The sequence below is a fragment of the Pelobates fuscus genome, chromosome 2 (genome assembly GCF_036172605.1).
Source record: "Pelobates fuscus isolate aPelFus1 chromosome 2, aPelFus1.pri, whole genome shotgun sequence".
NCBI classification, from domain to species: Eukaryota; Metazoa; Chordata; class Amphibia; order Anura; family Pelobatidae; genus Pelobates; species Pelobates fuscus.
In genome coordinates this window covers 198,202,224-198,227,702 of record NC_086318.1, presented here as the reverse complement: position 1 = coordinate 198,227,702, position 25,479 = coordinate 198,202,224, and the positions used below count along the sequence as shown (strand labels likewise).

At 42.0% G+C, this 25,479-nt stretch overlaps 2 protein-coding genes across 3 annotated transcripts in view; one reads left to right on the top strand and one right to left on the bottom strand.

The window, feature by feature from the left end:
* Positions 1-2,576, top strand: part of RARS2 (arginyl-tRNA synthetase 2, mitochondrial) — a 45,083-nt gene extending 42,507 nt beyond the window's left edge. For both annotated transcript variants that reach the window (XM_063443080.1, XM_063443078.1), the window contains exons 20-21: positions 2,254-2,437; positions 2,514-2,576. In XM_063443080.1, the coding sequence (XP_063299150.1) occupies positions 2,254-2,340 (87 nt within the window). In that variant the 3' untranslated portion in view covers positions 2,341-2,437; positions 2,514-2,576. The remainder of the gene's footprint in view (positions 1-2,253; positions 2,438-2,513) is intronic.
* Positions 2,577-3,669: 1,093 nt separating this feature from the next.
* SLC35A1 (solute carrier family 35 member A1) lies at positions 3,670-22,395 on the bottom strand. The gene is made up of 8 exons (XM_063443074.1): positions 22,305-22,395; positions 21,840-22,017; positions 18,918-19,077; positions 15,672-15,824; positions 11,024-11,090; positions 10,115-10,291; positions 5,910-6,044; positions 3,670-4,419 (listed from the first exon to the last, which is right to left on the bottom strand). The coding sequence occupies exons 1-8, from the start codon at positions 22,315-22,317 to the stop codon at positions 4,292-4,294; spliced, it is 1,011 nt and encodes a 336-aa protein (XP_063299144.1). The 5' UTR covers positions 22,318-22,395; the 3' UTR covers positions 3,670-4,291.
* Positions 22,396-25,479: the final 3,084 nt, after the last annotated feature.

Below are 25,479 nucleotides of genomic sequence, written 5' to 3'. Positions count from 1 at the left end.
GCCAGAGCCCTGCAAAATGACCTCCAGCAGGCCACAAATCTGCATGTGTCTGCTCAAACGGTCAGAAACAGACTCCATAAGGGTGGTATGAGGGCCCGACGTCCACAGGTGGGGGTTGTGCTTACAGCCCAACACCGTGCAGGACGTTTGGCATTTGCCAGAGAACACCAAGATTGGCAAATTCGCCACTGGCACCCTGTGCTCTTCGCAGATGAAAGCAGGTTCACACTGAGCACGTGTGACAGACGTCACAGAGTCTGGAGACGCCGCGGAGAACGTTCTGCTGCCTGCAACATCCTCCAGTATGACCAGTTTGGCAGTAATGGTGTGGGGTGGCATTTCGTTGGGGGGGCCGCACAGCCCTGCCATTAGGTACCGAGATGAGATCCTCAGACCCCTTGTGAGACCATATGCTGGTGCGGTTGGCCCTGGGTTCCTCACAATGCTAGACCTCATGTGGCTGGAGTATGTCAGCAGTTCCTACAAGACGAAGGCATTGATGCTATGGACTAGCCCGCCCGTTCCCCAGACCTGAATCCAATTGAGCACATCATGTCTCGCTCCATCCACCAACGTCACGTTGCACCACAGACTGTCCAGGAGTTGGCAGATGCTTTAGTCCAGGTCTGGGAGGAGATCCCTCAGGAGACCATCCACCACCTCATCAGGAGCATGCACAGGCGTTGTAGGGAGGTCATACAGGCATGTGGAGGCCACACACACTAGTGAGCCTTATTGTGACTTGTTTTAAGGACATTACATCAAAATTGGATCAGCCTGTAGTGTGTTTTTCCACTTTAATTTTGAGTGTGACTACAAATCCAGACCTCCATGGGTTGAAAAATTTGATTTCCATTTTTTTATTTTTGTGGGATTTTGTTGTCAGCACATTCAACTATGTAAAGAACAAAGTATTTCAGAAGAATATTTAATTAATTCCGATCTAGGATGTGTTATTTTTGTTTTCCCTTTATTTTTTTGAGCAGTTTACTTTAATTACATACAAGAGGCTCCTGCAGGGTCTAAAAAGATATTAACAGAGCAGGAGATATGGCATTTTAAATTAAACAGTATTTTCAATACAGGAAGTGTAAACATTAGAGGACACTTTGCAGGAAGTGTTGGAAGTCATATGCAGGGAGGTGTGACTAGGGCTGCATAAACAAAGTGATTTAACTCCCAAATGGCAGAAAATTGAGCAGTGAGACTGCAGCAGCATGATCTGCACACCAAAACTGCTTCATTGAGCTAGTTGTTTTGGTAACTATAGTGTCCCTTTAATGATGATGAAACCCAGCAAGCCAATAGCAGCTGTGACACAGCTATCGGAATGCCAAGTAATTTCATTCATATTGCGTGTCTGCTAATTTATTCCCCTCCCCCCTTTCTGTAATGAGTAGAACTCTCAACTGCTGAACTATGCAGATCTTATAAAGCCTTGGAATTTGCATGGTACTACCACCTACAACCAATGATAGGACCAAACCTCCTCTCCAAGGATGGTCAGTTCCAACTCTGATTGCCTCTTAAATTACATTCATTTAAAAAGATATATTGATGAGCTTATGAACACTAATGGTGTGATTTTGCCAACTATGTCATTTGGTGTAGATCTCAGTATATTGCCTGTACATGTTTGTGATTCATTTCAACAATGTTGATTTTGCAAATGACTTTATAGAAACCCATAATGGTCCACGCTGTATCATTCTGGCTTTGGAGCACAGTGGTTCAGCTGTCCACTCCTGCACTCAAATGGACACTAAAAAAGCTGTACACTCTAACTCCTACCACTCTCATCCAATCGTCACTTTAATGGATTGGTTGATACAGTTCTCCTAAACCTAATGTGGATAATTACTTATGGGGACATTAAAAAGTTACTTCAAGCACTATGACCATTTCAGTGATTTAAGTGGTGGTCATGGTGCCTGGAGTCTGAATGTGGATTGTATCAAAAACCAATTCAGAAATTGAAAGTAGTGCCATTAAGCACACATACTAACAAATATACTATGTGATTAGCTTTAATGTGCATATATCCTCTTTTGTGGTTCACCACCATTCTTCTAAAAATACTAGCTGAGATTTATTTTTTAAAGTGTCTCTAATACAAAAGTGTTCTATATGTTGATCAGTCACCACAGAAAACAATGGAATCGGCAAGAATATTTGCACTGATTTCTGCTTGCCCACTTTCATGAGCAACAAGTTTAGAAACTTTCCCAGTAATGCTTTAACATCTCTCTACAGGCTCGCCTTCTCTTTTTCAACAATGTACAGATGGTACTTGCCAATACGATGAAGCTTCTCGGAATTACACCGGTGACTAATATGTAACTAAAACTATTCATGGTATGTCAATGCTGCTTTTTCTTTCTTAATAAACTTAATTTTGATCTAAAGCGTTTGCATCATGTTTTTAGTTAGCTGACTTGTTTTAACCCCTTAAGGACACATGACATGTGTGACATGTCGTGATTCCCTTTTATTCCAGAAGTTTGATCCTTAAGGGGTTAAGGGACACTCAAAGCACTAAAACCACAGTATCTAAATTAAGTTATGGTGCCGGGAGACACTCTTACCGCAAGGGTTTAACCACAAAGTTGCCTCCAGTGGTGTTGTCTAGTCCTCACCAGACGGCATCTGGCTTCTGATATTTCAGTTTTGGAAGCATGGAGTACCAATGGGCACCAAATGCCACCTGGAGGGGGGAGGGGAGGAGTGGACATTGCCGCAGAAGGCAACTTTGTGGTTAAACAGTTTTGAGAATAGTTTAACCTCTTAAAGGTCAGTACCTCAAGAGGACTCCTGGCACCATAACAACCTAAAGTAACTAGTTTATGCCATTATATTGCTCCTGGTTATTTTCCTGAAGACACCTTGAATAACTACTGAACCAGAGGAGCCATTCAAGCAACAAGCAGTTTGGTGAAATGCTGCTACAGTTCAGAGCCAACTTATAGGTTTAAAACAAATTGTGCATTTTTCCAAATAAAAACTTAAATGCGATAATATACTACACCATGATGTTCTTATATCTGTGGGTTATTCAGACTCTATAACCAGCACTATACAGTAAAGTTTAATTGCCTGGAGGTAACTCAACCATTGTTTGTACCATCACTTGTTTGTGTTTCATGTCTAAGTATTAGTGTAATAGAAGTGACATTACACTAGGGTGGCTTTTTGTGTTGCACTGTATCCCTTAATACACTTCTGCACACCTATTTTTTACTTTCAGCAGCAGCTTACAATGGTCATGTTTACAAGCCTTACTAGACAGATATGCATGCTTCTAGTTAAATTTGAGCTTTAAATTAAATGGACAGATTGGAATCTAAAATGTAACTCCACCTATTACAGTCCTGAAATCAATGTGTGCAGTAGAATGCGGTTTTCTTTTGCAGTGTGGATGAAAAATGCAAAAGACCGAACATTCCAGACTTTCCATTTTTACATATCATTAAACATATCCAAAAACCTTCACATTTTTATAGTTAAGACAAATGTAGAACAAAATTATGCCTTCGCTGATCAACTTCTAAATTCTTATTCTTTCCAGGAAAAAATGTTCAGTAATATTTATCTGGTTAGGCATTTTCTTTGATCTGATTAATTCAATTGAAGACAAACCATTAATTAATTTAAAATGTTTTATTTAAAAAAAAAAAAAAAAAAATCAATAAAAGTGCAAGAATTATTCACAGGTGCTTTCCAGGTTTCTTAATACTTCTGCATTCTCCACACAGAAAATGCAGATGTTTAAAAAAAAAATCACAGGGAAACAATGTCTGCTCAGTGTATATATATGATCTGGCAGCAACTGATAACTGGAACTTGGCTGTGAGCAATATCTGAGTTTAAGGTTCCATTTTGCATTGTTCATTACTGGATACTTCCACCTCAGAGTCTCAAGTACCAGTGTGTGCTGAGAACTTTATCACGGGGGATTGCTGCATGTATCACTCTTCCAGTTCTCTAGCATGTCTTGCTGAACTCCTTCCATGTGCCTCTGACATGGCTGCTGCCATTTAGTTTATTGGATAGTTTGTGGTGACCACTGTAATATTGTTATAAACATAACCAGACTGTGATGGTTTGATTGTCCAAGTAAAAATAGTACTGCAAAACATTCATTTAGATATGTGCACTGTCCTGCTCAGACATAGTCCATTAATGTAAAGGACTATCCTTTGAAATGAAGTAACAGAGGAAAGTAATGTACACTTTACATTTTCTTCCCGTGATAATCCTTAGAATTGTCTAAGTGGTATCTTGTTGATTAACCTCACACGCTGATCAATCTTTCATTCTTGCCGCTTTCCTTAGTGTCTATCTTGGTTGTATCTTTTCTTGGTAGTCCATAGATGTATATTGAGACACACACAAGGAGGGCACCAGCAGAGAATATGAGGGCTAAAAGAAAAACCAAGAGCATTATTTAGGCAATCATTCCACATAACAAGACTAATAAAACAAATGTGACCAAGGGGCGCTTAGTGAGTAGTGGTGATATACAGCAGCTGATCATATACTCCATGGATAACCCCCAAAAATCCACAAACGTAAAAACCAAAAAACTTCAAAATCAGTGTTTAGGTGATAAAACATCTACCGTATCTGCTAGAAAAAGCCAGTCTATGCGAAGCGCTTCTTGGCAAGGACAAGGTGGGGTTTTACAGAGCAGCTATAGACATTTATTTTAGATTTTGAATGTTACAGTGATATAATAAATTGCTTAGATGTTCAACTCTCTCTTACACATCTTGTTCCTGGTTCCTGTGGTTGGTGCCACCTCTAAATGACACTATATCTGACAACCAAGAGCCAGTTACCTATAGACTCATAAGGAGAGCATACCTCTGGTTGCTTAAAAGTGGCTTTTTTAATTTATTCAGAATTGTTGGTATTGCATGCAGATTATTTTTTCTCTGCTGAGCAGACATCTTGTTGAGGCTACCAAATAAAGGTCTAGTTGTCACTACAAGAACACACAAGCCTTGATGTTTAGAGCCTATTTTGTTAAAATACTCTAATACATGTGCATATTTAAAGTACATACAAATTAAGGCAGTATAACACGAGTGTGTATAAATTTCTCTTTAATTTTTTTATGTCCCACATCAACCCCCAAAACATTTGAGAGGTAAGTGTTCAGTTAATTTATTTAGCGCTGCACTGACACAAAGTATTGGGTGTTGGGTCTTATCACTGTAACATTGATAAATAAGGTTTTTGTATTTTTCAATTATTCCACATGTTCATATTTGCCAAATATGTGAGCAACTAAATGATACAAATTGCTACATGGACCCATTTTTTTTATAGCACTTGGCAGCTTATATATTAAGCCCTGTATTTTCACTTAATTGTGATCATCCTGTACTCAGGAGCTATAGTTGAGCACAATTTAGTGATTAAAATGTAGTAACTGGTGCAAAATTGGCTGTACAATAAGGCTCCCAAAATACCATATGATATACCCTTTGTGTCACCTTTTGCAAATGGCATGCATTTATTTTGTAATTTGAACAAACATCTACAATTCGCCAAAATGAGATAAAGGCCCAACAAATCAATCTATCAAAATTCTAGCTGGAAAATCTGAAGTGACACTAATGTACATGCCTTGTACTTGATGTAAAGGTAAGCAGGTGAACTGCCAGTAGGAAATATCTCCTGCTATTTAACTGTGAATCCATTCTTCACATTCACGCTATGCTGCAAAACAGTTTTTAAAATAAATTGACAGACGAGTTAAAGGGGGTGGGGGACAGCATTATTATATATATATATTTTTTTTTTGTTAGACCTATACATTATATAGCAGATCGTATAAACTTAAATATAAATGGCATTAAATGTAAAGTACATCTACTTTCAATAAGATTAGTCAGACAACTTACTTATCTGAAGGCCAAACAGTATAACTGATGCAATGGTTGACAAGACAATTGCTGCTGCAGCAGAAAAGCCCTTCATGATGTTGTCAGTGTATTTCACAACCACTGATGTGTAGAGACCACCAACACTAGCCAGCACTGCAAAAAAATAAAATTCAAGTAATAAGAAAAAGCAAGGCAGAAATTGGGGTACACTAGCAAAACATTCAGAGTATATATTAACAATCCTCAAGTGTTTAAAGGGTCAGGGCAAGCACTGTATCTACTTTATCCCATTGTATTGGATTCAGTATCTGGAGTCCCCTGGTGCCTTCCTTTCGTTCAGCATTAAACAGTTTTTAATGTTTTAATGGCTATAGAATCCCTGACAGCCTATTCCCTCTGTGCTGCTTTGGCTAGTGATTAAATATGAACCTGAGCAACAATGGTCAACTGTGATTGGCTGAGTGTGTCAGCTGAGTGCTTCTACCCCATCAGAGCTCTCATTGCTGGAATGACTGGATGTGACTACAAGGAAATGTGTAATCTCTTTCTTAGCCATAACTTTAGTAGGGTCCGGCCGGGCTGTGACTGGCCAGGAACCCTCATTCAGTGTTAAACTACTTGAAAATGGTTTAACACTGAAAGGAGGGGCAGGGGATTAAAGGTAGGTTATAGTGACTACAGTGTGCCTTTAAACACTTATGCTACCCACAACAAAGTGTCACAAATTAGAGAGCTCTGCCACTTATGACATCTACCCTAATGGAAAAACTGGAATAAATGGTGTTCACCAGATATAGAATTCTGTAAGTTACTGTACAGTGTTTTAAGTGAGAAGAATAACCACTTCTGGGCACTCACAGAAAGGGCTCTAACATAGTTTTCTACATGTCAAATTGATACCTGCTAACAGGTCATCCATCTATAACCTCTCTTAAATATACAAACCGAATATCATTGCAATCCTGGTTTAAAGGGATGTTTTCTTGGGGTATATCCGAAAACAGCTTGCAAAAGCTGCAGAACCATTGTCTGAATTCTTTGCAAGTCTCCCTACATCCAAAGTCTAGACTTTCTGTAGCTGTCCAATCACAGAATTCCCAATGCAGCTCAATGAGAAATCTTTGCAAGGCAGGTTACTCCGGGCAGTTGCTGCCTCTTGAGTTTAGCTCCACATAACCAAACAACTAGGAAGTAACAGGACATGTCTGATTAAAAGAGTAACAATGTTCACTTATAAAAGTACCAATTTCTATTGAAATCTGAACGGTTTGTAAAATGAAAACAAGAGAACACACTTTTAAAGCATTTCAGCAAGCTAGTGCTTTAGAGGTCTGGAGTGTTTCTTTAACCCCTTAAGGACACGTGACATGTCATGATTCCCTCTTATTCCAGAAGTTTGGTCCTTACGGGGTTAACAACCAATAACCTAAAGGGATCCTTCACCAAAGAAACACTTGTAGCATACCACATTAAGGCAGGACTTTTAATATTACAGAAGTGTCAGAAATTCCATAGAAAACTATTTTTGGTAACAGGTTTCAATATATTTCCGAGGAGTTACTCCCACAGTACATGTGACATCATCTAAATAAAACACCCAACTTCCCTTCTGGAAACAGCTCGACTTCTAAGTTCTTTTCAGACAGATTTGCAATTCCACAACAGTCGAGAAGGACGACAGATGAATGCTATTACATATTATGGGCATCAGTGTGCATCTACTACTCGGCTCAATAATGATATATTTTTCTTAAACAATCCTAAACATTTAATTAAACCATTAATATCAAGGGTACTTCTTGGGCAGATTTTATAATTTCATTATCGGATTAATTTAATGTGAAGCAGTTTAAAGGAAGGATCCACTTAAATAGGGAACTATCACCAAAAGATAAAATAATAATTATATAAAAAAAAAAGTGTCACAATAGGTTACAAATTGCTACATGGGGGGGCCGAGCCTGACCGTGAAACTGAACAGAAGTGCTGTGTGGGAGCTCCTGAGCCTGATACTGCCAATCGGGATCTAATCACGGGCCACTTGCTCAATTTGGACTCAATCCAACTGTATCCTGTTAAGCAGCCCTTGGTGCAACGGGGGATACTTCACACAAGCATTTCCGACACGGGATTGCCCATACCGAGGCTTGCGGCCTACACCAAGCTGAGGAGAGGCGGTCACTCTCACAGCTCTCAGATAAGCAACTGCTGTACACAGCGACCCCCCCTCCCCTTTAGACCGGTGGGGGTCATCCTGGTCCCCACCAACCTGCAATACATGCCTTTGCGGACTCCAAGCGCCGGCACAAGCCTTGAACCGGCACAAACCCTGACCGCTGCGGACCACTATAAAATGGCGGACATGCAGTCCCTCTGCATGCAGGAGTCACTAAAGGTCCAACAAAGCGCAACAGAGCATGTACTCACGCGCCTCGAGGATATATTTAACAGATTCTGGGCACGATTAGAAGCTCGCCTCCTTGCAGCAGACTCAAGCTCAGGAGAGTGGGAGTCCTGCGGGAAGCCTGAGAAGCAGTGGCCGGAGAGTGAATGGGACACCATTGGGCACAGCCTCGACAAATAAGCTTGCTACTCGCCACGCTTGCCCATCTGGGCCAAAGACCACAAGGGGCGCAGCCAAGAGCCCCCGAGTCAGTGGCTCCGCGATGCCGACCTTAGTTCAGGCCTTGAGCTGGGTGTATGACCTGTCTTGCTCCTAGCTCACTGTGGATATCAGCACCGATCTTGTACCATTGCCACAATTTCCCACCCTTGGCATTGGATGATTCAGTTCTGCATGTGACCTACCTTCTCCTGAGCGGACTCTCCCCCACTATAACTAGGCTCATTCCTGCTACGACCAGCTGTTCCAGAAATCTTACGCTCTGCTGATGCTGTTGTGTTATATTATTCTAACAAGTTTCTTTTTCCAATTTGTGCTTGTGCAGGGTAGTGAGCTGTTGGGGTGTGTGGGCTAAGGTGGTTACTTTAACACTGTATCTCATTATTTACATCAAGTTTTGTATTCCCATTTATTTGCATCCTAGGCAATAAGTCTATTTTGGGCTAGTGCCTCCTCTGAATTACTTTGCAGTGACCATCAAGGCCCTGAGCTAACACAGCACTTATCTTAGCACTGTATCTCTATTATATACTTCTCGTATTTTACCTCAATTTATTTTCATTCTAGGCAGTAAATTTATGTTATGCTCTGGCCTTATCTACATTACATCGTCATGGCCTTATATGCCCAGTGTCAACACTGCACTTAACACACCACGCTTATTGATGAACTTCCCTAGTCAGCTTGTTCTTGATTATAAAACAGTTAAATCATATAGCATGTATTTGCCTAGCACATTTAACCTATATAAAAAGAGGCCGACTTCTCAAAAGTGTATATTAATGTTTGTAACAACTGTTCCCCTGCTTTGTCTATTAACGCTATAACTCCTTTCGATATGTTTCTGTATTGACTGTTATATGCCTCCCAAAAAAAAAGTGACAAAAAAAAGAAAAATGCAACATTGCAAAGTTTTAAATGTTGTTCGAGCACAAGTATGTTATTTAATTGGCACTGTTTTATTATGTTATTATTTATATAGCGCCAACAAATTTTACAGTGGGTAAAGTTTATCTACCCCTGTGTTTAACCTGAAGCTGTACTGTTTATCTAGCAAGGTTACACTATTAATTCACTTAGGTCTAGCACAGTTATTTCATGCCAGAGAATATCTAAATATATTCCACTGTTCCATCAGGTCTATGCATAGGTTCTTTTGTTATAAAGCATGCAGGATTGTTGGACTATGGCCCTTGATTTAAAATGTGATGTTCACAGCCTTTCTATGCGCACATCAGATAATTGACACCTTAATAAGTAATTGACACACATGGGCATACAACCATTTACTTTTTCTGATAAATAAAATTACTTCCTAATACTGAATTACATATCGCATAAACACCTGTTGAACGTGGCTTTATCTCACAATAAAAACAACTGTAGGGAGCCGGGACTGGCTCTTTTGAGAGAGCTTACTGCAGGAAGCTCAGGGGCCATGTGCATGAAACATAAATTTAAATATTATTGATAGAGCATAGTGATGAATTTCATCCTGCAGTGTCCCTTTAAATCACTACTCTTACTTTAGCTAAAATATGATATCAATTTCTACCAAATATTAATAGGGATGTGTGTAATATCACAGCAAAGTACTTACAAATTACAATCCAGACAAGGTAATTGTATCCATAGAAAAATCCTTTTTCAATGACCTGTGATCCATCTGAAAGGTAGACACCCGCTAATGTAACCGCAATACCAGATATGTACATTTGGATATTCCTCACCCACAGGGATGTATCGGAGCTTTTCAAAACCTTCTCAAAATATACTCCTGCAATAAGAGATTGCAAAATATTACACGTGTTTAGTAAGAAAATATAGAAACATTCCGATGCTGTGGCTAAAATGTATCTTTCTATAGAATAACTATTTATGAGGTGGCATTTACCTCTGTAATCCAATGCAACACTGGACAAAATCAGTACAAAAAGAAATATATTGAGTTAAAAAAAGAACACATATGTACTATTCAAACCAAGGTAGTTTGGGTCTAAACTGTAATCCAAGCAAAACATACTGGAAGGAAGAAGGGAAATCGTGCTATTATTTGAAAAGAAATATAAAATACTCTGTAATTGATTTCAGATGGAGTCAGTACAAAAAGGATAAAAAGAATACGAGAAGCAACCAATATACGGAGTTACATAACAATGCATTTAAAGGGTCATTGTAAGCACCACAAGAACTTTGTGTCATTCCAAAGGTTATGTACATAGAGTACCATGCACACACTCTCATTCCCAATAATGGCTTACAAGTGCAGCTATTTGTAAAGATCACTGCAGCTGTAAACCGACCCCTTTCTCTGATTCAGCAAAGTCGTTTTCAACCCACAATTTGCAGTGTTAAATTCATACATTTGTGTGTTTTAAAGCATTAAAAAAAAAAATACAGGAGATCAATAACCGTTTCCATTTAAATACCACAATGTATCAACAGGAAAAAGTAATAACAGGTCCAAATAGAATGAGATATGCATTATTAACTATCAGAAAGTACATACCAGCAAATCCAGAGCATAAGACTGCAATTGCTACAGCACCAAATCCCAACAAATGATTCTGTTCAATCTGTGGAGCCATAAATATACAATTGTTCAGAAATAACTTCTGTGTCTGAATCGCTGCTATGATCAAGTTCTGTTAACCCCATGCCAACACACACATACAATATATATATATATAAAAACACTGTGCCACTATTTCAACTAAAAACAGCGTCATTTTGTATGACAGAGTATAAACAAACATACACAGTAGTAATCAAAATTATTCAACACAAATTGGAAATCAGGTTTATTGTCAAAATGTACATACTTTCAGCTGTTTGCAATGAACAAATCAAACAAAAGCAATTAAAATAGCTCGACACAACAGATATTTCAAGTGGTTTCCACAAATTCAACTGAAAATGCAACTTATAATGACATCTCCAGTCTCAAAATTATTCAGTCAATAGTTATGACTTTAAAAAAAAGACATTCCTGTGCCCCTCTCCCCACCCCCCATTAAAAAAACACTGTTTAGTAGATATACTCGAAATGAAAACACATGCATTTCATTATGTTTTTGTTTGTTTTTTAATCTGCTTTTTTTTTTTTTTTACTTTTGAGGCTTTGCACACCCTCCCCTTCTAACCCTGCGAAGACTTGTAGCCAGGGCCGGACTGGGACAAAAATTCAGCCCGGGCAATTAAAGGCAGAGCAGCCCACTATTAGGGGCGGGGCCAGAAAGGGGGCATGTCATGTCACCACCATTGACACGCACACCCCCTTCCCCCCCACCAAATGAGTATGTTAATGTGACGCTCCTCCAGAGCTAAAATAAATGCCATGAGTTGTTTTTGTGGGGGGGAGAGGGGGGGTTGAGTTTGTGCTGCGTTTGCTGGCGATTTGTCTCTGGTGTCCTCAATAGTGGGATACCAGAGATCAAAACAGGAACCGGACTGTTAAAGAGTGTTGTGCATGTGTGGGGATGTTCCTTGTGTTGTTGTATATGTTTGGACGTTGCATGTGTGTAGAGCAATTGTGTATGTGAAGAGGGTCTGTTTGTGGCGTACTGCATGTGGCTAGGGGCTGTAGTGTGTGTGTCTCTGGGTTGTAAAGTATGTGTATTTATATAGGGCCTGTGGAGTGTGTGCATGTAAGGAGCTGTACTGTGTGTTTGTGAGTGTATCTAGGGGCTCTAGTGTGTGTATGCATATAGGAACTGTAGAGCACATGTGTATAGGGGGGGGGGAAGGAATGCATAGGTGGTGTAGTGTGTGTCCAGGGGGTGCAGAATATGTATTTATAGGGGATATAAATTAGTGTGGGTGCATGCAGGGGGTGTAATGTGTGTGTTTATAGGGGTATAACGTATGAGAGTGCAGGGAGTGTAGTGTAGGTTTATGGGGTATAGAGTGTGTTTAGTGTGTGTATGTGAGTGCCAGGGGAATAGTGTGTATATAAGGGGTATAGAGTGTGTGTAGTGTGTTTGTGTGTAAGTGCAGGAGGTGCAGTGTGGATATAGGGGTATAGAGTGTATGCAGTGTGTTTGTGTGTTAGTGCAGGGGGTGCTGTGTGTGTAGTGTGTTAGTGCAGGGGAGCAGTATGTCTGTGTGTTAGTGCAGTGTGTGTTAGTGCAGGGGAGCAGTATGTTTGTGTGTTGATGCAGGGGAGCAGTATGTTTGTGTGTTAGTGCAGTGTGTGTTAGTGCAGTGTGTGTTAGTGCAGTGTGTGTTAGTGCAGTGTGTGTTAGTGCAGTGTGTTAGTGCAGTGTGTGTTAGTGTTACTGCAGTGTGTTAGTGCAGTGTGTGTTAGTGTTACTGCAGTGTGTTAGTGCAGTGTATGTTAGTGTTACTGCAGTGTGTTAGTGCAGTGTGTGTTAGTGCAGGGGAGCAGAATGTTTGTGTGTTAGTGGTGCAGTGAGTGTTAGTGCAGGGGTGCAGTGTGTGTAGTGTGTTTGTATGTGTGTGATGTGTTTGTGTGTATATGGCCTTAAATTATTATTATTAAAAAGTAAAAAAAAAAAAAAAAGAAAAACCAATTTATTCCCCCTTTTAACTTTGCAGGGGGGGGAGGGAGCATTCACATACCTGGTGGTCCAGTGAGGGGGGGCTACGCCACACACACATCCCTGGCGGTCCAGCGGCAGGTAATTCAGTCTGTACCCCGCAGGGTACAGACCATCTCTCCCTCTCGCGAGCGCCGTTTTTTCAGAGCGTTGCCGCCGGTTACCATGGCAACGCTCTGATAATCTCTGAGCTCGCGAGAAGAAGATAAAGGAAGCTGTCGCCGTGCGCCGAGGGAGACAGGCTCACTGCCCGATCTCCCCTCCGGCCTGTGATGGGTTAGACCTCCATCTTGGGGCCGGTGCTGCTGCGCATGGGCCGGCAGGGGAGATCTCTTGGTCTTTCCTGCCGGCCTCGGCCCATGGCCATCGCGGCCCACCGGGCATTTGCCCGGTTTGCCCGATGGCCAGTCCGGGCCTGCTTGTAGCTGTAGCTGTCCAATCACAGACTTCCCCATGCAGCTCAATCAGACCTCATTGCAAGGCAGGTGTTCTGTGCAATTGCCTGCCTCTTGAGTTTAACTCCACTGACCTAACCAAATCAGGAAGTAGAATGACTGACCTGTTGTCTGATTGACAGCTGGGGTGTGTGACAAGGTTCATTTATAAAAGTGTAAATATTAATTGAAATCTGCACTTTTTGTAAAACAATAAAATAAAAAGAGGACAGGTCCCATCCTTCACATATAAAGCATTTCCGCAAGCTAAAGTGCATTAGGTGTCTGGAGTGTCCCTTTAAGAAGATATCTTGATATCCTGTGTTCTCCTTTTTTTCATAAGAAAAAAGGGTTGCTGTAGCTCTCCAGCTCTATATATCACGGGCAAAAACCATAATAAGGAAATAAAACATGACTGAAGCTTTTTGTGTTTGCTTGGCCATCTTCAGGTAAGACGCTTTTAAAAGTTCACAAGTATGGACAACTGATATCTAACCAGCATTGCAAACCACTAGAGTTCTATCAGGAAATGGAAAACAGAATCATCACTACTATAATTTGTAAAATATCACAATGTTTTACCACCAGAAATGTGAACAGAACAACCCAGTGTTTGGTTTACACAGGCAGATGAGCATACACAAAGCAATTCTTTTGTTTGTCTATATTAACTTCCTTCTAACAGAACAAAAGACTAGTGGGAATTCCCAGCCTTTTCATCACCACACCTTCTCTACAAATACAGCTAACCTGTACAGCAAGCTCACAGGCAAATTCAAAAGGTCACCAATGTAATTGCTCAAACTAGATTATATTTTAGGACATAGTTTTAAAATATGTGTTTGTATAGTTTAAGGAACACTCCTACCTCCATAACATCTTAAAGGACCACTACAGGCACCCAGACCACTTCAGCTTAATGAAGTGGTCTGGGTGCCTGGTCCAGCTAGGTTTAACCCTTTTTTCTATAAACATAGCAGTTTCAGAGAAACTGCTATGTTTACCTATGGGTTAAACCATCCTCTAGTGGCTGTCTCACTGACAGCCGCTAAAGGCGCTTCCGCGCTTCTCACTGTGATTTTCACAGTGAGAAGACGCCAGCGTCCATAGGAAAGCATTGTGAATGCTTTCCTATGGACTGGCTGAATGCGCGCGCGGTTTGTGCCGCGCATGCGCATTTAGCCGAGGAGGAGGCGAGTCCCCCCCCCCCCGGCACTGGAGAAAGAGGTAAATAGAGCCCGGCTGGAGGGGGCCCTGAGGGTGGGGGCACCATCAGGGCACTATAATGCCAGGAAAACGAGTGTTTTCCTGGCACTATAGTGGTCCTTCAAGCTTATTTAACTTGTTATAGGTGTCTGGTGCCCAGTGCTCTTGCCTCACCTTTCATTCCTCTCTGCTGTACACAAGAATGACAGAATAGCAGAATAGAGAGGTACTTGCCTACTGGTATTAGTTTAATTAAAACATAACATTTAATATATTGATTACAAGTATTACTGTCGGTAAACAGGTAAACTAGAAAATATTTATGGATTATAAGACTATTAAGAATATAAACCAGAAAATATATTGAGAAAAATATAAAGAAAAAACTTATATCAAATTATCCAAAAACATATAAGGTGGAAAATACATGTAAGATTAGTTAATAGTCTATTTGTGTATTGCTGGAATTGCAGGGTGGGCCCAAGTATTAAATAACTTGTAGTGTTTCTTAAGAGATGCCAGTAAAGCTGAATACTAGGGCTCACCCTGCAATTCCAGCAATACACAAATAGACTATTAACTAATCTTACATGTATTTTCCACCTTATATGTTTTTGGATAATTTGATGTAGGTTTTTTCTTTATATTTTTATCAATATATTTTCTGGTTTATATTAATAATAGTCTTATAATCCATAAATATTTTCTAGTTTACCTGTTGATTTACCAACAGTAATACTTTTAATCAATATATTAAATGTTATGTTTTAATTAAACTAATACCAGTAGGCAAGTACCTCTCTATTCTGTTACTTTCTACTTAGGGTTACCCCCTTTCTCTTGCCTCAGCATCTCTGACATTCCTAGTTCCTACCCCTTTCCCTGTTAAAATAAAAATGACAGAATGGCACGCAGCAGCTGAAATTTGTGAATTTCTTCATGAAATGACGACACTTACCTGTACTTTAGTGGCCTCGCTTGGGCTATACTGCACAAGGATGACCCCTCCACACAGCATGAAAACAGAGAACCACTGAAGATTGCTCAGTGAGCGTCGCAGCATCAGCACTGTACATAATGCAGTGCAGGGAATTTTCAGCTGATATGTCACCTAAAGAGTGATACAGTAGATAAAAGCAAATTAGCCCAAATAATCTACCTTTAAAATAACAGACTTCATTCTTGATTTTGTTTTCTTTTAAAGTGACAGTCCAAGCACGATTACCACTATAGAGCACTGCAATGGTTATGTTGCCAGGAATCACCTGGTGCCATTCCTCCTTATAATGTCAAACTGTTCAAGAACAGTTTGCTATAAACAAAGGTATTTTTTATTATCTTTGTATTTGCATATTCTATTGCTCTCCATATACACACACACAAGACATTAAAGGAGCACTATAGTGCCAGAAAACAAACTTGTTTTCCTGGCACTATAGGGTCATTAGGTCCCCCCCACCCTCAGGGCCCCCCTCACGCTAGACTGAACTGGTTAAAACTCCTTCATTCACTTACCTTTCTCCAGCGCCGGGCTCCCTCTGTGCTGGGGAACTCTCCACCCCCTGCCGATGTCAGATCTGAATGCGCGGCAAGAGCAGTGCGCGCATTCAAACCACCAATATGAAAGCGTTACTCAATGCTTTCCTATGGAGTCCAGGGTCTTCTCACTGTGAATTTCACAGTGCGAATCGCGAAAGCGCCTCTAGCAGCTGTCAGTGAGAGCAGCCACTAGAAGCTGGATTAACCCTCAGTGAAACATCTCTGAAACTGCTTTGTTTTCAGCTGCAGGCTTAAAACTAGATGGACCTGGCACCCAAAACACTTCATTGAGCTGGGTGCATACAGTGGTCCTTTAACAAAGAATGGATCCATTCCTGCCTAGAGTGCTTAAATTGACAAAATCAAAAAGGATTATGTATACATGTTTTTTAGCATAATGATCACAAGTCATTTTTACATGACAGTTTTCCTTTAAGGCTAAAGGAAGAATATATACTTATAAACCACAACATTAAAACCACTGGTAGGCAAGGTGAATAACATTGACTATATTGTTACAATTACACCGATCAAGGGGTGGGATATATTAGGCAGGGCTCGAGTCCTGCAGGAACGCGTGGGAACGGCGTTCCTGCACTTTTTTTTAGTGCAGGAACGCCGTTCCCGTTTGTGGTTCTGCAGGCACTCAGGGGGCGGCAAAAAATGCCGCCCCCAAATGTCCCCGTATTCCCCCTGTCATGGGGGGCCCAAGAGGTGGCCTAATGGCCACCTGAAGGATCCCCCCCGGCCGGCTCTTTTCTTGCTGTCAGACGCGGCGAGGGAGCTGTGTCCTCTCTGCTCCCTCTCGCTGCGCCGTTTGCTGATGCTGGGAGCCGGAATATGACGTCATTTCCGGCTCCCGGCATCAGCAGACAGCCCGCGCGGCGAGAGGGAGCAGAGAGGACACAGCTCCCTCGCTGCGTCTGACAGCGAGACAAGAGCCGGCCGCACTGAAGCCCCACTGGACCCCAGGGACAGGTCCACGCCAGCTCTCCAGGTAGGGAGGCTGGGTGGACATTTTTAAATGTAAAAAAAAAAAAAATACAAATATTTTTTTGTGTGTGTGTGTCTGTGTCTGTGTCTGTGAGTGTGTATGTGTGTATGTGTGTATGTGTGTGTGTCTGGGAGTGTGTGTGTGTCTGGGAGTGTGTGTGTGTATGTGTCTGTGAGTGTATGTGTGTGTGTGTCTGTGAGTGTATGTGTGTGTGTCTGTATGTGTCTGGGAGTGTGTCTGTGTGTATGTGTCTGTGTCTGTGAGTGTGTGTGTGTGTGTGAGTGGATGTGTGTGAGTGCGTATGTGTCTGGGAGTGGATGTGTGTGTGTCTGTGTATGTGTCTGGGAGTGTGTGTATGTGTCTGGGAGTGTATGTGTCTGGGAGTGTGTGTCTGTGAGTGTGTGTGTGTCTGTGAGTGTGTGTGTGTCTGTGAGTGTGTGTGTGTCTGTGAGTGTGTGTGTGTGTGTGTGTCTGGGAGTGTGTGTCTGTGAGTGTGAGTGTATGTATGTGTGTGTGTCTGAGTGTATGTATGTGTGTGTGTGTGTACGTGTGTGTCTGTGAGTCTGTGTGTGTGTCTGTGAGTGTATGTGTGCACCTGAGTGTGTGTGTACGTGTTTATATATGCATGCAAGTTTTGTTTTTTTCTGGTGGTGGGGTGAGGGTGGAACTCGAGTGAGTTCCCACACTTTATTCCCCAGGACTTGACCCCTGATATTAGGCTGCAAGTGAACAGTCAGTTCTTGAATTTCATGTGTTGGAAGCAGGAAAAATGGGCAAGTGAAAAGATCTGAGTGACACTGACAGGGCCAAATAATGATGGCTAAACGACTGGGTTTGACCATCCCCAAAATGGCATGATGAGCTAGAATGCGCTCCCTAATGATTAGTACCTACCAAAAGTGGTGCAAGGAAAGACAACTTGTGAACTAGCACCAGGGCCATGAGTAACCAAGTCCATTGATGCACGTGGGGAGCGAAGGCTAGCTCATCTGGTCTGATCACACAAAAGAGGTACTGTAGATCGAATTGCTGAGCCAGGACAGAAAGGTATCAGAACACACAGTGCATTGCAATTTGCTGCGCAGTCCCAGATCAGTCATAGTGCCCATGATAACCCATGTCCATCGCTGAAAGAGTCTTCACTGGGGACATAAGCATCATAACTGGACCATAAAGTAATGGAAGAAGATTGCCTTGTCTGAAGAATCAAGTTCTATTAGATCAGGTGGATGGGCAGTTAATTGAGAAGAGATGGTAGGAGGATGTACGATAGAAAGAAGGCAGGCCGGTAGAGTCAGTATTATGCTCTGGACAATGTTCGGTTGGGAAACCTTGGGTTCTGGCATTCATATGGATGTTACTTTGACACGTACCACTTATCTAGAGATTGTTACAGACCATGTACACCACTTCATGGCAATAGTGTGCCTCATTCAATGCAGGACTTAAAGGTTCTACTGCTAATGCCATGGTGCCATATACCACAGGACATGTTCAAAGGTCTTGTGAAGCCCATGCCTAGGCGCATCAGAGCTGTATTGGAAGCACGTGGAAGATCTACATGTTATTAGGCAGGTGGTTTTAATGTTGAGGCTGATCCGTGTATTGCATACATTTTGTATACTTTATTTCCAGCCTTAAAACTTTATCTGTCCTATGTGACATACCCACCTGATAAACTGCTGCATCCAGGTTGCTCAGTGCCACAAATGCCATGTTATTCTGCAAAGCGTAAACCAGTGATGGCACTGATAGTTTAAGCATCTCTACTGGACTTCCCAATACATTCTCCTTTAGAGAAATGATCAACCTACTAAGACTGCCAGTTTCTCTAGAACAGATATAAAAAGAGTGTCGATTAATCAGATTTTTTATATTGCAAGGTTACAATTTTTTTTTCGTAGAGGTAACACAGTTTTTTGCTTAAAAAAAAATACAAAATAAATAACTGAAAAGGGAGTGTTCTCCAGGGTATTTGAACTTACTAGAATTACAACACTAGTAATGCACTCTGAGAAGGTAAAAAGAGTAAAACAGAAGAGGTAACAAAGAACCTGTCAGCAGCCACACCTAAATGTATGTAGGTATTTGCAATTGTGTAATATCCAGTAGGTCATCATTCCATGTGGCTCTAGAGCAGGGCTCAACAAACTTCAGGTGCCAGGGTGCCATGGCCTGGGTGTTTGTCACAGATGCCTGCCGATGCACATGGCGTAACTACATGGTTGAGGATGTGAGTGTAACCGGGCACTCTGTGTTCCGCCTATCATGGGCGCCCCAAAAGCTGGCCGGCCAGCCACCTTCAGGCCCCACTTGAGGCGTTGGCTATGCGCAATAGAGGCAGTGGCAGCGAGGGAGCGGTGATCTTCCTGCTCTTCTCGTGTGCCCTGCTGGAATGCCAGGAACCAGGCTATGATGTCACTTTGCCATCACTAAATGGTGCACAGAGCAAGAAGAAGGAAGGAAGATGACAGAATCAGAGAATCACACTTGCATGAAGAATAAATGTAAGCCATTTATGATGGAGGGAGTGTCCTTTGAATAACAAGACAGATAAATATTGTAGTGCAAGCATGTCAAACTCAAAGTCTGGCACGGGCTTTATTTGTGGGCCGCAAAAAAAAAAAAAATACCTTAAATTTTCATAGAAACGTAGGTTTATTTTAAAAAGTACAGTATAAAAAAATAAAAAAGCATCCCCTCTACTAAGTCCCAGTGGGAGGAGGGGGGGAACACTGTGGGAGGAGGAGGGGAGGGGGCAACACAAGGGGAAGAGGGGAGGGGGAGAACACTGTGGGAGGAAGGGAGGGGGAGAACACTGTGGGAGGAAGGGAGGGGGAGAACACTGTGGGAGGAAGGGAGGGGGAGAACACTGTGGGAGGAAGGGAGGGGGAGAACACTGTGGGAGGAAGGGAGGGGGAGAACACTGTGGGAGGAAGGGAGGGGGAGAACACTATGGGAGGAGAGGAGAGGAGGGGGGAACACTATGGGAGGAGAGGAGAGGAGGGGGGAACACTATGGGAGGAGAGGAGAGGAGGGGGGAACACTATGGGAGGAGAGGAGAGGAGGGGGGAACACTATGGGAGGAGAGGAGGGGGGAACACTATGGGAGGAGAGGAGGGGGGAACACTATGGGAGGAGAGGAGGGGGGAACACTATGGGAGGAGAGGAGGGGGGAACACTATGGGAGGAGAGGAGGGGGGAACACTATGGGAGGAGAGGAGGGGGGAACACTATGGGAGGAGAGGAGGGGGGAACACTATGGGAGGAGAGGAGGGGGGAACACTATGGGAGGAGAGGAGGGGGGAACACTATGGGAGGAGAGGAGGGGGGAACACTATGGGAGGAGAGGAGGGGGGAACACTATGGGAGGAGAGGAGGGGGGAACACTATGGGAGGAGAGGAGGGGGGAACACTATGGGAGGAGAGGAGGGGGGAACACTATGGGAGGAGAGGAGGGGGGAACACTATGGGAGGAGAGGAGGGGGGAACACTATGGGAGGAGAGGAGGGGGGAACACTATGGGAGGAGAGGAGGGGGGAACACTATGGGAGGAGAGGAGGGGGGAACACTATGGGAGGAGAGGAGGGGGGAACACTATGGGAGGAGAGGAGGGGGGAACACTATGGGAGGAGAGGAGGGGGGAACACTATGGGAGGAGAGGAGGGGGGAACACTATGGGAGGAGAGGAGGGGGGAACACTATGGGAGGAGAGGAGGGGGGAACACTATGGGAGGAGAGGAGGGGGGAACCCTATGGGAGGAGAGGAGGGGGGAACCCTATGGGAGGAGAGGAGGGAGAACCCTATGGGAGGAGAGGAGGGAGAACCCTATGGGAGGAGAGGAGGGAGAACCCTATGGGATGAGGGGGGAGAACCCTATGGGATGAGGGGGGAGAACCCTATGGGATGAGGGGGGAGAACACTATGGGATGAGGGGGGAGAACACTATGGGATGAGGGGGGAGAACACTATGGGAGGAGGGGAGAACACTATGGGAGGAGGGGAGATTAACAAATAAACAATTATTGGGCCACTTACAGTGGTAAGGGGTACAGTAGTAGAAAAACCTTTTGGGGTGATTGGCATTCCTAGCTTTCAATTATGACAGTGGCAACAGCCATGTATTTCACAAATAGCATTGACGGCTTTGCATTTCATACAACATAAAACAAAAATTGCCAGCCTCAACTGTAGTGAAGATAGACAATTTTAAAGATGTTGCTATTTTTGCCCATCATTTTGCAATTTGTTTTTTTTTTTAGCTCACTACAAATCTGTGTTTAGCAAATACATTCCATTATGGTGCTTTTGAGAGGAAAACCTCATAGCTAAATTAATTAGGTGTCAATATTTGCAGTCACCCCCAAAAGAAAATTTTTCTCTACAAACACACTATTAAAAACTTTACTTTTGTGCAGTGCATAGAAGAGATAAGCATCTAGGCAGATACTTAGGGGATATGTAACTTTAAATGTATCTCATAAAGAACGACATAAATCTTGGATTAATAGTTTTAAAATAAAATACAATTAGCCATTTCACCTTTAAACAGCGTATGGCAACTATAACGAAAATACTGCATTTGTACTTACTTTGCCAAAATACCCACACTGAGTATTAACTTTATTATCTCCGTGAGACAGACTGCAGTGGTAGAGAAATACATTTCTGTGGTTACGGTCCTTGTGTACCGTAAAACCACCGTGTACGTTGCAGCCACAAGGGTCATCACCAGCAAGCAGTAAAGCTTGAACAGCAAGCTGACATTCTCTGGGGGGGAGGAAAAAACATTAAATTAGAAACACAACCTACGCAGTGTAATCAATGCTCCAGGTCTCTGCATTGCACAATATGAAATAATTCCCCAAAAAACGGATTTCTTTCTCTATAGAACACACAGACGATCAAGGTTCTGACTGGCAATTCTCGGCATTCTTATCAGAGCAGACACAGAGGAAGCCGTTAGAAGTGGCCATTAACTCGCAGTACACCGTTATCCATGTCCTATTGTTGCTGGTTTGATGTATATCTCTATACCCGTTATACGGGACTCTCACCCTTGGCTGCCATGGTTCCCAGGCTGGCTCTCAGACCTCCACTGCAGCCCTGATCACTGCGCTAGCTACACTGTGCAGGCGGACGTGACGTCACACGAGGCGCGACTGGTTCCAGAGAAAGGGAACTAGAGTCATAAAATACTCACTGTCAGTTAGGAAACAACATCTGTCACTGTAACTGCGGAAAACTGAGGCTTCTATAATGCCCAGCCGCTGGCTGAGCATCACAGTGAATGTAATCTTTGCCTTAGCCAGCAATGCATAATATAGCAGGGGTGGTCGCTAAATAGACCCCCCCACATGCCGATTGTATACTTAGTATTAAAGGGACACTATAGTCACCCAGTCCACTTCAGCTCAATGAAGTGGTCTGGGTGCCAGGTCCCCCAGATTTTAACCATGCAGCTGTAAATAAAACTGCTATGTTTACATAGCAGGGTTAATCCAGCCTCTACTGGCTGCCTTCATGTCAGTAGGGTCCTTATCAACCTTTTGTTCCTGTAAAAGTTTGTAATTGTCTTATTTATTGTTACATTTCCCCCTTTTTATAATATTGTAAAGAACTGCAGAATAAGTTGGTGCTATATAAATACCAATAATAATAATGATACAATTATTACACAGCACCCATGCTGTGTAATAAAATATAAGGTAGAGCCCACCATTTAGGTAGTGTATAGAACAAAACTGACACCTGACAATGACATCCTCTATTCAAAACAGGATTTATTTATCACGTCAGATCCTTCACTTAAACACATAGAGGAAAGTATCGGTCAATGGCAGAGTTTGTGTATTGTAATAGGTAATCTTCCAGCACAAGTAGTTTAGGACAATTATTTTTGATGCGTTAGATATAATAAATCAGAAAACAATTATTATTATTGAAAACATTAGGAATAGGAAATACATTTAGTTTAGATAAATACAAGCACTGTACAAACAAAAAAAAACAGAACAGAATAACATTTATTTCAAACTAGAATAGTTAGTACATTAATTTAGGATAAAACAGCAATTTCCTGTAATTATATATATGTACAGAGAGACAAATTGTTGACTTCACTTGTATATCACAAGCTGGATTTGTAAATTCTTGCTTAGACACAGAAGCTAAATTTTTCCACAATTACCAGAGTTCCCAGCTTAACATGCTAATAAAAGACTTCAACTTCCTGACCAGAACCAGTGTTCTGTCACATTCAGATTCCTATCAGAACGTGTTTCCCCTCACAGCAGTGTCGCCAATTGCTCCACACAAATCTTGTCCAGTTGCTGCCAAAAAATATACAAAATGAATATAATATGAAATAGTACCAAAAGAGTTCAACCATATCACTCCCTGTTCCCTCATTCTCATAAATATATATCTTTATTATCAGCAGAATTTATATTGCAGCAACATGTTCCAAAATGTTTTACATTTATGGAAATGGGATATTTGACAAGTACTTGAAATAAGGAATATTGACAGACATTATAGGCGAGGAAGGTCCTGCTCAAGCTAGCTTAAAATCTATGTTGGTTTTTGAAGTAGGCAGATATATATCATTAGTTGTCTTTCCCAGGGACACTTACTGGTGAGGTGGTCTAACTGTGATTTTTACCACTGCTCTAATCTCCAGATATATACAAACACACACAAGTATAAATACACACACAAGCACAAGTCTATATACAGGCTGTCCTCACTTACCGACCGGGTTCCGTACTTACGACTTGGTAGTAAAACAAATTGGTCAGTAAGTGAGGATGCGCTAGGGAGCATGCACAGGAGAGGTCTATGTTCAGGGTAATTCCCTGAACATAGACCAGTTCACTAGCGCAGGGAATCCTGCAAATCTGTTTGAGGACACTTCCCCGAACATAGATTAGCTTTCTAGCACAGGGAATCACGCAAATCTATGTTCAGGGAATCTTACCCGAACACAGATTAGCTCACAAGCGCAGGGAATCTCTGAAATCTATGTTTGAGGAAAAACTCTCCAAACACAGCCCAGCTCTCTAACGTGGGGAATCCCTCAAATCCCCAGTGCAAAACAGGGCGTAAAGTGTGGACCATGTGTATCGTGCATGTGTCCCAATCCCTGCAGATGTCCCACACATGTAGCACATTATATGACACTACAGTGCAAACATTTGTCCATTTACAGAGCTTATGCCTCATACCTGCCTATGGATGGGAGAGACAGATCCTTGGGGCATGATGCGTGTAAATGCAGAGGTTTACTGACCGGTTGTGTTCAAGGTAGGTTTTGATACTTGTGTACACCTCTATGGTTAGAATTGATGCAAGTGGTCTATAAACATCATGCTCTGCATGAGGACATCCAGCATCGGTTAAATCCCCATATTAATACGGTCCTATGGGGAGGGCCTAACTTTGTATTCCTTACACTATAGAATACCTTTAACATAGCAAGATTTAGTGCTGGATTACAGTAAAAAGCAGTAATTTAGGTATAAGGATTGTGTCACATGAACATGGTGTGACAGGCTCACTTATGGAGATCTTAAACACATATATTGCTAGGCATGGTATTGGCAACACTGCTTCACAGTTCAGCAATCGTGTATGTCTATCAAGAATGTCACCAAGTACTTGAAAGGGCGTGGTTCAGGCTGGATAGAACTGTAAGACCATGGCAAGTAATTCTGGTAATCAATAAGGATAGGACTATGTTCAAACACTGTCACACTAACTTTATAGTTAGGGGCTTCACTGCAGCACTGAGACATGGGACATTTATGGTTAAAGTTGAGGTTAAATCAGAATTAGATTTAAGGAGTATTTTTTTTATTTACAGATTACTGACACCTTGGAAAAAAGAAATGTACCATTATGTCCAGGGTTAATTTTAACTTTACTTCTAGGATTAGGGTTAGAATAAGCATTGAGAGAGGCTAAATTAGATCCTAACCCTAATTTTACCCTCACCGTAACCCTATATGTCCCAGTGCTGCAGTGAAGCCCCTAACTATAAACTAACTATATAGAGCAAGGACACTGGAGTGTCATTTGATTTTAAAAAAATATGGGCATATGATAGCAAAATAATGGAAGATGATTAGGAGTGAAGGAGTTGGAGTGCCGGAAGACCAAATAGATGTTCGGAATAGTACTACAAGTACCTGAGGATACCACAAACACATGGTAACCATGAGGAGCATGCCG

What these genes read in the sequence shown, in the direction of transcription:
- SLC35A1 (XM_063443074.1), bottom strand. An exon ending in AGTGTGGGTATTTTGGCAAA is followed by an intron (nt 19,078 to 21,839) that starts GTAAGTACAAAT and finishes TATCTGTTCTAG; the next exon opens with AGAAACTGGCAGTCTTAGTA. An exon ending in GCGAGGCCACTAAAGTACAG is followed by an intron (nt 11,091 to 15,671) that starts GTAAGTGTCGTC and finishes ATGGCTCCACAG; the next exon opens with ATTGAACAGAATCATTTGTT.